General features: G+C 46.7%; 1 protein-coding gene across 3 annotated transcripts in view; it reads right to left on the bottom strand.

The window, feature by feature from the left end:
- LOC126548139 (uncharacterized) overlaps positions 1 to 18,393 on the bottom strand; it is a 118,337-nt gene that overhangs the window by 84,733 nt on the left and 15,211 nt on the right. The window contains exon 1 of one of the 3 annotated variants that reach the window (XM_050196257.3): positions 6,488 to 7,075. The exons of the other annotated variants lie outside the window; for them this stretch is intronic. Within the exon in view, the coding sequence (XP_050052214.1) occupies positions 6,488 to 6,495 (8 nt within the window). The 5' untranslated portion in view covers positions 6,496 to 7,075. Of the gene's footprint in view, positions 1 to 6,487; positions 7,076 to 18,393 lie in introns of those variants that run through there. 3 annotated transcript variants of the gene reach the window in all.

Here is an 18,393-nt window from a genome sequence, read left to right as displayed (position 1 = left end):
CCGACTCGCTACCGCACAAAGCATCTTGTCGAGAGATAGTGCGAACATCTACCTCGAGAGATTCCCTCTTTACAAACCGAGTGGCCTTACAAAGGCAAAATCTTCAAGGTTCTCGTAAAACCGTCAAGACGTCAAAACCGGAGCGCAGTTGCAAGCTTGCGATGGCCTGATCCGCAGCTAATAACCGGAGTCGCGGCCAGCACTTCCGCATGGAGTCGGCTAAGACATCAAAAAAAAGTAATAAGAGCCCTGTCACTTGCGACGAGTCGGTCGTGTATATGCACGCGCGAAGGGAAGCAGCAGCTCCGCGTGGTGGCCCTGCTTCGACAGCTGTCATCTTGAGTCAATGGCAACGAGTTACCCGGCGACCCAGCCCGACGCCACAACCGATAAATCGGCTTCCTGGGATAGTGTCGCCAACTTCGAGAGCTCGCTGCGCCCGGATATTTGGGCCGATGCCAATGCAAGTAAGCGGCGCCGTCGGAAGGAGCGCACGCGGACTGCGTCTTCTCGTGCCGTGTAGTTACGCCAAGGGACGCAACACTCGCGACAGGAGCGTGGAGAGGGAATCTTCCGGTTGCATCCAGATGCCAGCTTGCCTCTCCGTCTTCACTGAGGCGAAGGCCTTTAAAGGACGCGGAAGAACAGGGGCCAAATTCAAAAAGCTTTTCGTTCGTAAGTGCTCTTTGCTATTGGCTGGCCACCCACGCTAATTACAGGTTCAGCGTCAGGATTGGCAGGAATTCGCTCTAACGAAGGATTCTAACGAAAGAACATTTTCTGAATACGGGCCTAGTTTTGCAGTGCGTCAACGGGCGTTTTAATAGGCACTCGGGGCTATTGAAGTTTGTGCGCTGCGTACGATAACTTTTATCATGCAGTTTCTTTTTAATACACGCAGTGCGTTCTTATCACGACTCAAACACCCCGAAAATGTTTAAATTCTCCGTGTGGAGTTGAACCCCGCTCTTACGAAACAAAGACCCGCATTCACAAAAAGCTCTCACGCTAGACCAGTCCGTAAGAGCACATTACAGCCAGTCTTGATGCTGGACATATTATTCTGTTTTTATTGCGATATCACTTATAGGGACACTCCAGGTGAACTCCAGCCATCACCGTGAAGTTCCGTATAAAGTCCAAGTGCGATAAGTTCCTATGTCGTATGCTGTAGATGCGACGGAAAGAGTGGGATGGTGAGCCAAGAAGGATGGTGGCTTGATGCACGCCGTCTTGCCGCTCACTTGGTGTTGTGCGCGAAAGGCAGTGGCACGTGGATGGTGAGCGCGCACTAAGGGGGGGGGGGGGGGGGGAGCAGGTGAGTGGGCGTCTCCAATTCTAGCCCGGCCGTTGCTGGTGCGTGCCTTAACTTGGAGGTAATGAGCGGCAGGTACAAAAGCCAACGCGGGCCGAGATGACTTGTGGCTTTGTGTGCGCTCTGTTCTCGCACGCCTAGTGTTATAGGTCACGTAATCTCAAGTTCCGGAGATGCGTTGAAGCTACAGTCAGCACTAAATGTTCGCTCGCCACTACTGCCGCTCTTAATCAAGCCAGTGTTCTAACCATGAGCGTCCGCAGTCATGAGGCACTGTAACGTAAAGCTATTCCAAACATTTCTATTCCATTTCTGCAATCAGCCCTCCCCGATTGGTCACAACATTTTCGGGGGACCCCACTTCGCTTGTCTGTCACGCAACGTAAGAAAAACCCTGAAAGCTCCTCGTCTCCTATGACATCTAGGCACTGATTATGTATGATTAGACTAAACAAAAGAAAATAATCATTTCCGATTCTACGCCTTTTTCACCATGAGCCCTCCGATATTGATCAAAAGTTCTCGGGCTGCGCCCACTTCGCATGTCTGTCACGCAACGTCACAAAACCGCGAGAACTGACTGCGTCAAAGTGATGTGTACGCATGGAAGATGTATTAACATGGCGAACAAAGCGGAATTTTTTTTCGGAATAGACCGAGGCTGCCCCGTTACGAAATGAATAGAAGATGGCTGCCCTCCGATCGCTCTGGCACTGGCTACTTGGAGCTGCCGGGAAGAATGGATATATTAGCGCATATAAATTTTTTTTCCGAGCCAGTATAACGTTGTCGAGCCCTTTGCACGTCGCCGCGATTTCTACCAGACACCGACAGCTAATCAAGGAGAAGCGGACCAATCGCAAACGCCTGCACCACGCTCCTCATCCGGCTATAGACTTCGCAAACGCCCGGCCCCTCCGAAACCCTCTCCACTTTTTCATGCTCCTCGCCTCTCTTCAGCCAATTAGATAGGAAAATCCTGTCAAGTAAGGCAACGGTATTCGCTTTGGAAGCAAACAAAAGTGACCTCCTGTAAACGAGGAGAGCATTACATTGACCTCTAGAAACCCTCGAGCGACCACTGAAGAAGACGAGACTCCTGAACAGCAAGATTCAACAAAAAGCAAACATTCCACAGAAAAGGAAGAAGGTAGCTGCTGTGCTTTATGTACACGACCTAACTCACAAGCTAAATAAGATAGCCGGAAAGGAGGGCATCACGGTTGTATGTTCAGCACCAAACAAGGTGTACTCAATGTGTGCACGAGTCAGTAATGAATAGAAAAGTAAGCAATACGCAATAAACCACAAGAAGAAGCACACTATCTGCAAGACAGGGGTGATATATACCTTTATCATGTGGCCGACGATACATAGGACAAACAGGCAGGTGTATCAGTGACAGGACAAGAGAGCATGCAGCATCTTTGGAAGGAATATCCGCTAGGCCTCTCACTTATCATTATCGGCAGCACCACTGCACCATTCTATTTCACGACATGAACGTTTTAGGAAAAAGTGAAGATAAGCTGACGCGCGAAATTTTAGAAGCCATGGCCATTGAAAGAAGGTGCAAATCATGCATCAGTACACCATAGATACTACTAACAGAAAAAGAAAAGGGCTACTTGCACAAAGACGATATTTCGCCTTAAGAGACGGATAATCGGCATGACAAAAGAAAAAAAACAAGAAAGAAGTATTGGCTGCCTTGTGCTATAAAAGTGTGGGAAAACAATAATAAACATACAGTTTCTAGTCCAGTGCGTGTCGTTGTCCCTTTCTGTCTGTTCCAGTACGTTCTGCTCGAAACCAATTGTATTAACATTACTTCGTATAGCGGTCTAATGATTTGCTATCGCAAGCAATGCTTCACCTTTCGGACTAAACTGCTACTTCTATATTTCTTTTTTTTTTTTTGGCATGAAGCTCTTGGCGTCATCAGTGGCGGAAATAATAAAATGTTCTCCTCCTTTAAGGTAAAACGCTACTTTCCCCGTAGCCTTTCCCGTGTGGAGGAAGTTTGTCTTTGGAGACTTCCGGGAGGATTGGTCCTGGCACCTGCTGTCACCTGCGCCTGGAGATATGCAAATGACAACCCTAAAACGTGCCTTAAGTTCCTGGCACCATTATCTACGGCTGACAGCCGTCATCTCTTGCAGTTGCGTCTTGGTACTAAGGGGATTAGGGACAAGATGCTCAGGGAGGCCAAACCAATGCCGAATATCCCGGAGGACTTTACCCGTCGGATAACGGACTACAAGTGCACGAATTCATTGCTGCAGTACCTGCATCAAACAGGAATGCGTGCATTTATCTGAGGTCTTTTTGCTAAAATTTGTAAATCTGCCTTGCGGCAAGTCAAGCGAATAATAATTAAAAGAAAGTGTTGCGATTTTCTGGAGAGTGTTATATGATGCTGCAAGCATCATAGCAACGCGCGCGGGCGCAGGCGGGCGCGCGCGTGTTTGTGCCCATTAACTGTGCACGCAAGCATTAATTGTACAGTCGGCCTCAAAATGTTATGGAGCGCGGAATGCGAGAAAAAGCTCAATATTTCAGCATCCTAGGCGCTCAGTCCGGTATTCAGATTTTTAGATTTTACAGAACATAATGTCGTAAGGTTTCCACGGCTACGGGCTAAATTAATGTTTACTCCTGCAGTAGACGTCCCTCTATGCAATCGCCCCGTAGTTCATCCGAAGTCGCATATGCTGAAGCCCAATTCTGTAATGCCAGTGGTACAAAACTGGCTTTGGTTGGGAGGTCGCCTTTAGTGACGCTCTCTGTGTGGCGTCCCAAGTTCTAGGCGCTATGGCCTGTGGTGGCGCTGTGACACGTGGATGTATTAATGTGTTTAGCATTCTAAGCCTACATATCCCACTGCAGAGTGTAAATATAGATGTCTTCAGCAAAGCGGTGCGCCGCTACATTGTCTAAATGCCAAACATCGCATTAACGTCGACAGTCATTACGAGATGGGTTCCGCCGGAAAATGTGCGAATACGTTTGGAACCTTCAATTTTAAGTTTCGGAGAAGGGTGCACTTTGCTGTAAGACTGTTTTAAAAGCGATTAGACCTTTATACTTTCCAGTCTACATTTCGTTCATTGGATGAGCAGAATGCTGTATGTGTGCCCGACAGGGAGCAAGGTGTAATTCACACAGACGCTTGGCCCAAGGCAGTGAAGTCGCACATAGCACATAGAAGGAGCTTCTGTTCTCAAATCTCCATTTACGCAAGACATACTATGATTGTTAACCTCCGTGCTAGGTCATCCGCATCTGTCGCCCACAGATACGATGTTACAGCCCTTGTCTCAAGCATACACGTCATTGTGAGCGTTAACGTAGGTGCCTTCTGACAATGCGCCCGGATTCCTGCGACAGCGCGCTTTGGGAAAGTATAGAGAACGTATATATAACTCTGTTTCTCAATTCATAGAGCTTCGAAACACCGGGAAAACTTTGCATTTACGGTATGCCACGCCACGCGGCAACCTCTCCACTCACGCACGCGCTGACCTGCATGCGTATGGCTGGATTCTCCCGAGACGCTTCCTGTCTAAGTTCGAAACTATTCGAAAATTCTCAATGTCACCAAACCGAAGTGGACTGTATCTGGGCTACATGCTAGACTGTGTGGCAAGCAGTCCAACTTAAAGATTCCCAACATGTTGGACTTTCGTACATTATTTTTAAAAAAACGCACTATAATATTTAACAATTCAAAACCTTCTATATTATTTAGTCCCTTTCGACCTATCTTTGATTCTTGTGCACGTCCTTCTCTCTGTGTGCTGCGTTCTTCTGTTCTTCATTCGTACAGTCATTTTTGCACACTATTTGGCACCTTGTCAAATAACGTCGCCATGCGACATGTCCGCACCAGGTATACATTGGGAACAAAGCGGAGAAAGACTTAACTCTAGAAGAACTTGCAAGAACTCACGGTGCTTTAAGTCGAGTGTAGAATAGGCCAGTGTTAACTGCGGTCCTGATGAGAGGTTGGATGAGAGGCAGCATAGCCCAAAGTTAAGTGTTACCGAAGTTTAACTGTATCAGAGACAAAAGTAGCCGAAATTTGGCGGTAGCCGTGTTCGCTTTTCTTAGTTATTTTTTTTTCCCCGGGTGCTCAATACGCTGTTGAACTTTCACCACTCGCCACTACTCTTGCCTATACTTGTGACACCGACGCAGATAGACACTTTTTTGCCCCTGATTTCCTCTGGCTTTTTGCCATACGGCGCAACCGGTTCTGCCTTCCAAGATGGCCCCTTCGTTGTCAGGCAAAAATGGCCGTGTTCGCCTTCCGGTTTTGCGCTTCAGAAAATAAAGGGGGGGAGGGGGAGTGCTAATTTTATTTTTAGAAAGAGCTACTAACATAAAATGAGACCCTAAGATGGTAACGCTTTTTCATTGTCTCTTCTGACGCTATCGCAGTGAGTATAGGTGGCATTTATTAAGCGCGAAGAATAAAACGCCTAGAAAGAGGACAAAGTTTGTGTTACTGAAATACACTCCCGTTCAGGAAAGGCACAGTGCCGGCTGCATACATACAACGATACGAATGAAAGAAACAAAAACTGGGTTATTTGAATATGAAAGCATATACCGTTTCTAATATATACTGTCTCTTTTTATCTGTACTGCTCATTTTACTCCATCAGTGAGTACATTACAGGAAACAGAATCTACCCACGCTTGCGTTTCTGCAAAACCACGACTCCAAAGAGCAAAACGAGCCAGCTCGACAGTACGGACAACAAATAAAGCGGATATGACATGCATCAATACCTCATACAATAAGTATGATGTCATGCAAGTGCATACGTTTCGAGAGGAAGGGTCTAAATTTAAAACTGCTTTCTGAATGAAAGCAACCCATCTCAGGTAGCGAATCTTTTTGTTCGAGGACAATAAGAAACGTTCGGGCCCTTGGTTTGGTTTAGCCACGCGTAATGCACGATACATATTTTTTTCTCAAATTCACAGCAGAGTAACTTAAAGAGTATGTTGATACGCACTAGCTTATGGAAAAGCTAATACGTATCAAAACATCCGCCATGCCTGTACCACCAAGAATCACATCAGCCGCCGACACTCACAGCAGCTCAGGGAGTAACAGTTATAGCGCGGTTGTTGTACGTTTGCCAGATGCGAAGCGCTTACCACGACATCTTTGCTTTCGAAGATCTCCGGACAGCGATGTCCCGAAAGCGTCCCGCTACGCTTTTTTCGACTCAGAGAGGACTCGGTAGGCAACCTGTGGACGGGAACATCTGTAGAGGCGCGCTCTCCAGTACGCTTTGCAACGACGATGATTCACGGGACTCGCGCAGGTAGGCAAACAACGCCGGGCTACGATGGTGAAGCTGTTCCGGTCCTTGCGGGTGCCAGTGGCTGGTTCGTGTCGAGCCTCCCTCGAAGAGAAGCCGCCGGGGCGTTTCTTGCCGAGGCGTATAGCAGCGGGTATCGCGGTCCTAGCACCCCCGGTTCGCAACCTTCTTCTTGGATTCACCCGAGACCCTGACCGAACTGCGAAAAAGATGGCGTGGGTGCGAGGGCGGGCTGGGGGAGAGAGGGGGTATGATCAAGGTAGCACAGGGGATGGGTGGGAGACGGAGCGTGGCGAGGAGGTCGGCTCCTTCGGGCGTCTCCCCGGTCGCTGCAGCCACGAGTGGCGGGCGCACAAAGACGACGTTCGCAGCAGAGGGCTCGGGTGCTTCTTTCTGTCTTGCCGCTCGAGAGACGGGGTTCGTGCGGGTCCAGGAGAAATGGTCGGCTCGGGTGCCGGTTGCGGCTTGCCCCGGCCAGAAGCACCGTAACGCTGGCCCTATTTTTAGACGCGCCGCCCGAGCTCTCTCTCCACCACCGCCGGCGGGCCATGGGTTTTCCCCTCCTCGAGACTCGGGCTGCCCGAAATTCTCTACGCAGAGGCTGTGGCTAGAATGGCGGCCGCACTTTCTCCCGGTGACGGCTCCGTGACCCGACGCGAGTCTCTCTCGAGATGCGGCCGCCCGGGACATGCGCACTCGGACTTGTAGCCACGTGCGTCAAGACAGGCCACGACTATCAGATGGGAGGCAGTGGCAATGAACACACGCGGTGCCCCCGTCGCACGTGACGGTAACGTACTCACGTACGTTCCATGTGCTAAAGGTGATACGGTCAACCAGTGGACAAGGCCTACGGTTAATTTGACGACCTTACTCCCTGCGTACCAAGTAAATAGGACATTTTTGGCTGACTTAGACGTTTACTTAAGTGCAGTGGTATATTGCTCAGGAAATTTCTTACAAAAGCAGTCACACCATTGAAAAACACAGTTATTAAACGGACAAGAATAATTGAAAGAGCAAATCACCTGAGAACAGTTATTTAGACCCACCCGGCGATCATCATGACAATTAAAACTTATAAGCATGTTTGCATCGTCGCGCCGAAAACAGGTGTACGTGTTCTACACTAGGAAAGTCGATATTTACGTCTCTTTTGCGGCCTAAGGACTTTATGCAGCGGCAGACTTGCGATATCGAAAGCATTCAGGCAGATAGTAGAAGATATTAGGGGCAAACCTTTACCCGCCACGGCAGTAGTGTTATGCATAACTATCGAAAATCATTATGCAGCATAGAAAAATAGGAATTCAACTCGTGTTACAATAATGTGTCAGCAGAATATAGCTCACTCAATTTTTTTTACAGCACAGCTGCATGTGGCTAGCCGATTCGTCCGTCCATCCGTCCGTCCGTCTGTCGGTCGCCTGTACGCCGAAAACTCCTCCGGCGCAAGCCCATGCGTATGTGCGAAAAAAAAGAGAGAGGAAGACAGGCGCGCAGTTAGCCAACACCACCTAGATAGGACAAGGCCTGTTTACTCCGATTCATGACGTCAGGCTACCTGGCCCGAAATTTCCAATGAAAAGGCTGGCGTGATGAAATCGGTGACGTCAAAATCACTGTTGCCTACTCGGCAGCATCCCCATTAGATTATATGGCAGTCGGGCCAGGTATCATGACGTCATGGATCAGAGTAAAAAGGCCTTGCGCTATCTTGATGGTGTTGGATTAGTTGTACGAGTAGTTGGCGTCGTTGCACTCAGTCGCAGCCGAGCGTGCGCGTAGCAATTTCTCTCCGGCTCCGAAATGGGCAGGCAACGCGTCATACGTACTCCTGAGGATCAGGCAGCTTTCGATCAGCAACGCTGCGAGCAGAACCGGGAACGAGCTCGTCTACGCCGTGCCGATGCTGCAGCCCGTGCACAAGAACAGGCTTGTGCAGCCGAGCGCAAGCAGCAACTGCGCACCGAGGATCCGGCAGCCGCGGTTTAATGAACCGTCGGAATTAACCCAGTGATAACCACCGGGGCCACACGTTTCAGCTTCGCTGGCTAACCATCTGTACGGAGTGCTCTGGCGGTGATTTTTTTTAATTAGTGATGCATGGTTTCACTTGCTTTAAAATGTAACCGACAATATTTAGTCTATTTGTTCTAATATAGCACAATAGGGGAGTACTATAGGAAGACTTCAGGTCGATGTTTAGAGAGTAAAGCCTTGCTTGGGCACAAGCAAATGCCGTACGCACTTACAAACACCGCACACTGCGAAAGATAGCGATTCAGAAAAAGATAGTCGCATAGACCAAACCTTGATATGTATTTCTTCTTCCCCATCTGTCCGATATTATGGAGAAGGAAGCTATAACTATATCTGCACATTTTGCCAGTGATAACCTAGAGGATCAAAACTGGAAGACGACAACGCAACTTTAGATGAAGCTATAGGGAGTGTGCAATGAGCGATGGAAGGAAAATTGTGGGCATGACGTCAAAAGACATGAAAGTGACCCTGTGTATTAGACAGCAATCACGGGTAGCTGGTATTCTAGTTTAGATCAATAGGGAAGAAGTGGCGTTTGGCACGTCACGTAATGCGTAGAGCAGATAAGTGTTGGAGACCATTGCGTCGATTGCGATGCATACCTGCCAGACGATGAAGATTTTTCTTTTTATTTTACTACTCAAACTGAGCGGCTGTAGAATCAAAGCTTTCTCCTGCAGGTAACATTCTAAATTTGCGCAAGTTGCAGGGTGCCGAAAAAAAAAAAGGAAATTGCTTGCATCGCGGAGGGTTGAGCGTGCAACAACGTGACCGTCATGCTTAAGAGGATTGAGAAAATCTGTGTCGTAAATCTGGTGGCCGTAGAGCAGGACGATTAATTTGGCGATACGGTGGACTGGCGAACTCAGCCCTTAAAGATTTTGTTCAGTTTTCGCGGTGGCGTGATCTTTTCAGTGCTGTAGGCCTGCCAACATTTTGAGGATAACTGCGCCGTCCATCAAACGTCACAATGCGCGATACGCAGGAGCGGGAAGTCTGCACCGAGTCACAGCTGGTGTTTCTCGTGGATGCACCAGTGGTGAAGCACACGCTAAAATGATGCTGATAAGAGACGCCGATTGACATTCACAATAAAAAGTTTTCCCCGCGCATTGGCGACTTCTGTTCCGCAGTAGAAGATTATATATCCTCTTACCCAGTACTTTTCACAGCACCTGTACTGGGAAACATACATACTGTTGACGCACCGGGAAACAGCTGCTCTGATAAAGTCTGAACGTTAGCCGAAATGCTATAACACTTTGGCTAATCATGTTTATGTCATTGTATAATATTATTGTTAATATTGTTGTCTTATACCGCTGGCTTCTTAACACCGAAGTGTTAAGCGGCCAGTGTTGTACCTAAGTTGAGAGAGAGAGATAGATCGCGGAAAACAAGGGAAAGGCAGGAAGTCCACCAGACACGTGTCTGGTTTGCTACCCTACACGAGGGCAGAGGGAGCTAAGAGATTAAGATGGAAAGGAAGGAGACATAACAGTGAGACTGCTGGTTCATCTGGAGGTGCACACCGACACCACAGTTGGTCATTGCAGATCCATAGAGGTCAACTTCTCCGCTTGAGATATTCGTTCTTGGCATGGGGCTGCACCGCATGGGGAACATGTGTGCGTGTAGATATAAGCGCTGCAGATGCCGCATGTTGTAAGTCTGTGCAAATATAAATGCACTTCTCTGTGGTCGCCGCAAGTTGGAGAGTTGCTAGAACATAATAGTGGTCTGTGCAGCTATAAATGACCACGGTTACGTTCACCGGATGTTGAGGAGTTCATAGATTCGTAACCAGCTAGTGTAATGGAACTTGATAGATCAGGTTGGAAGCCGATTTGTGAAAACGTAACGACGTATGGATGGAATACGAGACATGAAGCATCTAGCGTTCCACTGAAACGTCGCCAAACTTCTGAATCCTGTCCTAAATCAGACCTAGCGAGCCCCAATGCTTACTGAAGGCATGCAAGCACTGGATGCAGAACGTCCAGTACTTGTAAAGCGCTTTGAGCTGACGGTGTCTGCTGCTTAGCAAAAAGCATGCAAAGAGCATCCACAAGTGAATGCAGTATAATCACGACATGCTGGCCTTGCTCTGTCAGTTTCTCTGGAACAGATGGGGAGTTAGATGCAGTCGTTGTGCCTTGCGAGTCAGATGATGAATGGCGCCCTGCGAGTAAATGCCAAGAACCAGAAGTCACGCTCTCCGCAGCTTCCTTGTCCTTGGCTTCTTTGTTCCTGGAGTCTACTTGGCTTGGGTAGCAAAGTAGGTGGTGTTGAAGGATGTGGCATGCGTATCACAAAAGCTATGGTGGTCATTAATGAACGTCGGCGATGGGAGCGCCGTCAGCTTCGTTTTCGATCTATGCCTGCAGCTTCTCGGTGAGACAAGTGGCCCCTCACCTCCTGCTTCAAGATTTCTATTTCTTTATGAATGAGGAAACATTCCTTAGAAGAGCCATCATGGGGTCCAAAATAGTTAGCGCACTTCAGAGCGGAGGCTTTGCAGCTGTCAGTGCTGTGAGGCTCGGAGTAGCGGGGGCACGCCATCGCGTATGTGCACACGCTGCTCTTGTGTCCAAGCTTCATGCGTTTCCTGCACTGTAGTGGTCTTTGTACGAAGGAGCGGGCTATATGCAAGAACTGGACTACCTTGACGTGTGACGAGAGCCATACGCAGTTGAATATAACGTGACTCGTCGATACGAGAAACGTGTCTGGTAATAGCTCCATCTGAAGCTGATTTAATAAGTATCGGTAAATCTGCTTTGGAAATTCCCTCGTCGATGTCGTAGATAACACCTGTGGTGACTTCCTTGCCAACCGGAACATACCTAAGTTAGTCACTGATCTTAAGTGGTGAGGAACCTATCATGAAACGAAACTATAACGTTATTTCTTTTTTCGTGTAATCGGTGGGAACGCTGTTGTTACTGTCTTAACAATCATTACGTATTCGCAACACCATTCCGCAATGTCATTCATATTGGTATTCACTATTATTTTGACAGGACACTTGTTTAAACGAAATTCAACTATCTGGAAATTTTCTTATTTGTACATCATGTGTGGTTACATTCAGAGTATAATTGTACATCGTGGAAAAAAAAAGGTGCCCAGGACACTACTCTGCAGTACTCCTGACGTGACTGGAAGACTAGCCGAATGGTATCCGCCAATATCGACATACTCTTCTCGTCGGTCAAGTAAGCAGAAATACAGTTAAACATATTTTTAGACTTAAACTCCACTCTGAGTTTAAAGACTAATTTATTATCCGGGGCCTTGTCAAAAACCTTACTGAAATCTATAAATACATATTACATTCAATCGGTATTATTATGACGTGATGAACAAGCAATATTTGTGGTGTGGCTGTGAAAATCTGCATTCAGAGGTCACGTTGTAAGTCTGTTAGAACAGAAAATTTTATTCCATAAGCGTATGCAGTAAGCAGTAATTTGTTCCACAGGTTTTCAGCATTGAGGCGCAAAATATATCTATGTTTTATTATTACGCGGTTTCCTTTTCTTAAAAACATTGGGCCAACACCGCCAGTCTTTCAGTCACCCTGAAAAGTGTGCGGACGATTCCAAAACACTAAAAGTGATCTGAATTAATTTCGCAACGTTATCGCGACATTTTCGTGGCATCGCTTCAGAAATATACCATATTGTAAATCTAGTATGGATAGCAAGAAGATTTAGCCTCCTACACTTTTGTTGCAATACAGCTCCCACCAGCGACAAGCTGTTGGTTTCGTCCGCTTTCATTTCTGTGCCTCAGATAAAAACAACAAATAATTTCAACAACACTTTCCTTGGCTTGATAAGGTTCTGACTAACAAAAATCTGGCCTATCGGTTCTCTTTCTTGTCGTTCACTTTTGTTGAATGGAACAGTGTAGTGCATACACACAGACACACGCACACATATGTTGAAAACGGTGATGGCTATTTGAAAAATAATCGTTAAAATGTTGTGACCATTGTGCAATCGGGTGACATTTGCGATGTACGTTTAGTATTAATATTTATATAATTCAAAAAACAATTATGGGGTTTTACGTGCGAAAACACTTTCTGATTACGAGGCACGTCGTAGTGGCGGACTCCGGAAATTTAGACCGCCTGGGGCTCTTTAACGTGCACCTAAATTTAAGTACACGGGTGTTTTCACATTTGGTCCCCATCGAAATGCCGCCGTTACCGGGATTCGATCTCGTGACCTCATGCTTAGCAGCCCAACACCATAGCCACTCAGCAATCAGAGCGGGTATAATAAAAATACCGGGTGGTAAAATTTGAGTTTTATGGTTTTCTTAAAATTAGGCCCTGGGAGGCACGCGTAGATCACCTGTGCAAATAAGTTATGTGACTAGAGGGACACAAGGTGAGATTATATTTATCGTTGTCAGCAGTCCAATTAACTATAATTGAATAATTAACTTTTTGTTGACTCCAGTAGGTGTATATGTTTGTATTGAAAAGTTAGAGGCAGTCGTGTTTCCACACAGTATCAGTTGGAAGAATTCTTCTAGCGTGTCAGTGCTCCGAGATATCCGACTCCAAATTTTAATCATAGTTCGCATGATTACGCTTGCAAGAGAGTGAGGATCGGCGAAAAGCTCCTCCCTGATGTGACTCGGCTGTTGCCGGCGGTGTTTAGTCTGACAACGTGGTGGAGGCATAGGCAAAGATGATAACTGTCCCCCTTCCCATCTCGGCTGGAGAAATGAAAGATCGAAGAATCCGGAACTGCTGTCGTAACACGCTACCGCGCAGCCTGTAACGATGGCGGCAGCTGCCATGCCGAGACAATGGCGCGAGCGGAGAAACCGGAGGGCAGTGCGCGTGCGTAATGGTCACTAGACGAGCGGCCAAGGTCCTTGCTTGGGCTACGCAGGTAAAGTGACTGCCGATAGAAATCAAGAGCAACAACTGCACGGCACACCGCGCCAGCCGAGAGGGGAAGCCGTATGCGTCACGCGATCCTCGAGCTCCGGTATGGGAGAACGTAGGGAAGGAATTTCGTTTGCGGAGGCTACACGGGGCGAGTGGAGAGAGTGTCTCGCTATGCAGTGGAGCTCGCCTGCTTAAATCATGGGTTCGCGGCACTGAAATATTTCTATCTAGGCCATTAATGAGCGGATTTGAAAAATTTTTGTGGAAGAACGCTCCCTAGAAGACACGTAACAAGTTCTAGCGTATAACCAAAATTTGTTATGGGGCCTGGTGAGGGGCCCTTTAAGGGAAATAAACGACAGTATGAATCAAAGAGCCAATGTAGTTATATTATAGAGAAAAATAGAGGAGGGTAGGCCGGGAGACTAACCAGGTGCGAATTTCCAGTTTGCTACCCTGCACAGGGGTGGGGCAAATAGGAGTAGATCTTCTAATTGCGATTGAGAGAAAGGAGCTTAGTTAAGCAGGTCATGCAAAATGTAGTGAAACTCACAGGCGTCCTAATAATCTGAGAGAATTAAGTGCAAAAGTAAGACAGAAACGTGGCCCGCTGCGGGAGGAAAGGTAATGGAGTGGCCAAATTAGGAAATTTGAGGGCACAACAAGTCCGGTGCACGCAGGACTGGGGTAAATGGAGACGTCTTGCAAAGGTCTCTGTCTTGAAATGGTCATACTGAACTCTACCTTTCCTCGGTTTGTCTTGTCTATCTGAATATCTAAACCATCGCCTGTCACGCCTCTAAGAAAGAGGAGAGCCGCGAAAACGTTTTCTCCTATCATCCGGTTTTTGGCCCAACCCCCGAAGTTCATGCATGCCAATTCTTTGACCCAACAATGACGACAACACGCATTGCAAAAGGTCAGAGTGGCCACGTCAGCCTGTCGCTCCTGGAGGCTATCGACATGGCGACTGGTCTGCTTCAATGAAAGATGTTGCCGTGGCGGCGTCTATACCGCAACGCCTCCACTGTCTATATATTGTAGACTCAGAGTTTGGTGTACCCTGTGCAAGGCGAAACCAATCCACAACGAAAGCAGCGATGGGCAGAAAGCATTTATTTCCGAGCAACTTGTTTTGTTCCAGAACTTCATTGCTCCATAAATAAAACACCTTGCGGGCAAATGAACGTTTCCTTTGCAATTCGTAAGAGAACAGCGCTACCGTCTAAGGAATAAGTTCGAAATTTCCAGCCTTTCAAGAAATAAATAGGGAATTTTTCATGAACGTTGAATCCCCTGCGGCATATAACAATACGTTCTTGAAAACAAAAAAAAGAAAGAAAGAAAGAAAGAAAAATAGATAGATAGATAGATAGATAGATAGATAGATAGATAGATAGATAGATAGATAGATAGATAGATAGATAGATAGATAGATAGATAGATAGATAGATAGATAGATAGATAGATAGATAGATAGAAAGAAAGAAAGAAAGGAAGAAAGAAAGAAAGTGCGGTTAACTTCATCACGTTTATATTTTGAGCCCTCCTCCGTCTGACTGTTGGCTCCGCTATCAGACGAGTGGGTTGCGCAGTTACGTTGAGAAGCAACCAACCCACCATTAGCTAACACATTTGATGCCTCGTCGAGGCGAATTTGTCATCTGTAAGGATGTCATCTTGCAGGGATACCACGGTAGCGCCTGGCAGCGAGGCCCGTCGCATACTTCATCCGACTTTCGACAAACTAAAACAATGAGGACAAAAATAAACACGAAAAGTGGGGCAACTTACTTCAGGCAACCGTCATGTACATGTGCTAAAGAGGAAATAAAACAAAATAATCGGGTTCAACGTCTCGAAACTGCACAGTCTGTTTCGAGATATGCATGCCTAGTTGAGGGCTCCTAACCAATGCACTCAAACGTGCTTAAGGGTAAAACAATCATCATTTAAGGGCTCCTGCCGTATCAAGAAAACACATCTCCTCCAAATAAACTTAAAAAAAAAGCCGACTGGCACTTAGTTTGCAGCGGCTTCCGCCGTTTCACCTTGTTTTTATACAGTCTCCTTTCTGCACAGATATGCCTAACGTACAGTGGATATGGCGTCGTGCTGCTGAAGTTGCGGCTTCGATCCTGGCCTTGGCGGCTGCATCTTCTTCAAGGCCAAATGCAAACCTTCGTGTACTTAGATTATAAAAGCACGTTCAAGAACCCCAGGTGGTTAACATAAAATGCGAGTCCCCCACAATTGCATGCCTCATCATCATATTGTGGTTTTTCCACGCAAAACCCCAGAATTATTATTTTTTAGGATCATTAAATGACGACTTCCAAGCGCATTCGCGACACTGCGTTGGCAAGTACCCATTCTGATAGCAGCCAGCAGTTCGTTTACGCTCCCTTTACCTACCGTTCAAACACTGTGCATGTCCGACCCATACATAAACTTCCCCGTGCACGCGCAGAAGGCTGCCGATAAACGTCGTTACGGACAAACAGCACGAACTGTAGTTGTTGCTTCTCGGCGCATCCGAGACGTGACCCTGCAAAATGTAAGCGAATTCAAAGCTTTTTCGCTACTTTTGAAGCGCGGAAAACACTACATTCACAGGTAACCTGCCGGCTACTTTCTGCGAGTCACGCGACATCGCACGCGCATATATCACATGACTACGGTTTTTGTTACTATTTTTTCTGGCTGTGTACACACATGTGATGAGTGCGCGAGAGTGATGATGGCCATCACCCAGTCCTGACGAAGATGAACAGGACGATGATGTGAAGACTTTGCTGCACCAATCTCACAAGAAATGTAATTGAATCTGCGAACATTTACTTTTTCATTTTGCCTCTGGCTTTTTTTAATGAAGAGAACGGAGTTTCTCGGAACTTCGCTTCGCCAGGTTAAACAAAGTTTACATGTTCGCGCTGCGCTCTTCCTCTTGATCTTTGCCTTAGGTTTCATCCGCAAAGGTGTTTATGGTACTACCACGTATATCCGATTTCCCACAAGAAACTAAATGATTACCACACTATCTTTTCGTGTAGCTCTGTCAATTTTTTTTACGCTCTAAATAATTTCAGATAAGCTTCTCCCACTTGCTAATCCTTCTTAATTATAATGCGCATTTCCATACTAAATTGTGCAATAATATTTTACCTGAAATAAAATTTTGTTCTTATTTTTTCTCGTTTTTTTTTATATTTTCTCGCGGCGCACGAATATCAATTCGCCCCCCTTTTGTGGATACGTGCCATAATTGAGGCACTGCAGCGAAAGCGCAACGAAAAGAAAGATGAAGATAGCAAATCCATAAATGCCCTTCAAACGCTCCTTCTGTGGGGAAGACGAGAAAGAAGAAAGGAGACCACAGTCACTTTATCGCTTGTTATGTCTCTCAATTAAGTCTTCATTGTTTCTTTTATATACTTAACTTTATTATGCTATATTGTCCAGTCGCTTGTTCCTTTCATTCGACATTAGCCTGATATACACGTCATGCGCTTAATTTACTTTTCCTTGAATAGACTCTGATTTGTTACGTATATTTGCATTGCTCGATGCTTGAAGGATCTCACCGAGTGCGCACGGACCACCTCTGGATATTGTATGACTATTAAATGATGAGACTCCACCGTGCTCTACCCTATGCGACTATGCCAGAGAGAAACGTATGTTTCCTTATAGACTTATTTATTGGGCGACCAGGAAAGGTCTGGCAACCAGCGCGCGGCGAACTTTTCCTTCATTTTGGCTTGTACGAGCCGCTGCGACGCAGCTTGAATGCGTTGTCATCGCAGTGAGGATCAGTTTTCAGATTCTTTAGCTCGTTCTGTGAGGTAGTTGCGTGTTGCCAGCTCACACGAGTGAGGTAGCCACTGTGTGGTATTTGGCTCCGACAATTACTACAGAAAGTAGTTATTGTTGGAGGCGGTGATGTACGTAAGCTAGGTAGCCTGCGCAAACGTGCTACGTATATAAATCACCAGCCGGGATATGCGCCTGGATGTGAGCTACTTTGGCTGCATTGGTTCCCCACGAGGTGAAGAGCAGCGGCGTCTGTGAACTGCCAGCGTGGACTAGAAAATTTCACCGTCTAATCACATGGCGCTGGAACTGAAGATAAAAGTGCCCTTATATACGGCCAACTTAATGCGAGCCGGGAACAACTAAACGCCAATCAATGAGGTTATATACAAGCATATAAATTACTTGGCGTCAAGCGTGCGAATAAGTGCGTCAGTCATTTGTATCGTACTCAAGCACTTCAAATCTACTGTTGTAGGTCTACGTTGGGCTTCCTGTCTGAGGCCAATGGTGTGGCTCAACACAGTGGTCACTGCGGTTAGTAGACCAACATGATGCTTTGCGCTTCAGCATGCGCTCTTTGCTCTGCAACGCAGTAATATCGAGTGGACACCAGACAAAAAGACTGTGGCAACTCTTCTTGAGGACACAATTTCCGAAAAAAAAAAAATCGTGGGTGCGCCGAAGAAGACGGGCCGAGAAAGACCGAACAGAAATTTCGTTTTCTATCACGTTGCGGCTTGCACAGAATTCTGTCTTATTCACCAAAAACACCTTATTCGGGAGCGAAACCCACATTCTCCCTGCCGAACTAGCTACGCAATCTGTCTGCAGATACTAGTTTGAACGCTTGTAGAAGTAAACAGCAGAACGGAACCCAAGCTGTTACGATCGTCTCGTATGTCGCTTTCACTATTCCTTGGTGTATCATTCCATGCCAAATGACCCAGACGCGTCGCTCGTGC

This window comes from Dermacentor andersoni, chromosome 1 (genome assembly GCF_023375885.2).
Source record: "Dermacentor andersoni chromosome 1, qqDerAnde1_hic_scaffold, whole genome shotgun sequence".
Taxonomy (NCBI): domain Eukaryota; kingdom Metazoa; phylum Arthropoda; class Arachnida; order Ixodida; family Ixodidae; genus Dermacentor; species Dermacentor andersoni.
This window is presented reverse-complemented; position numbering and strand designations above follow the sequence as displayed.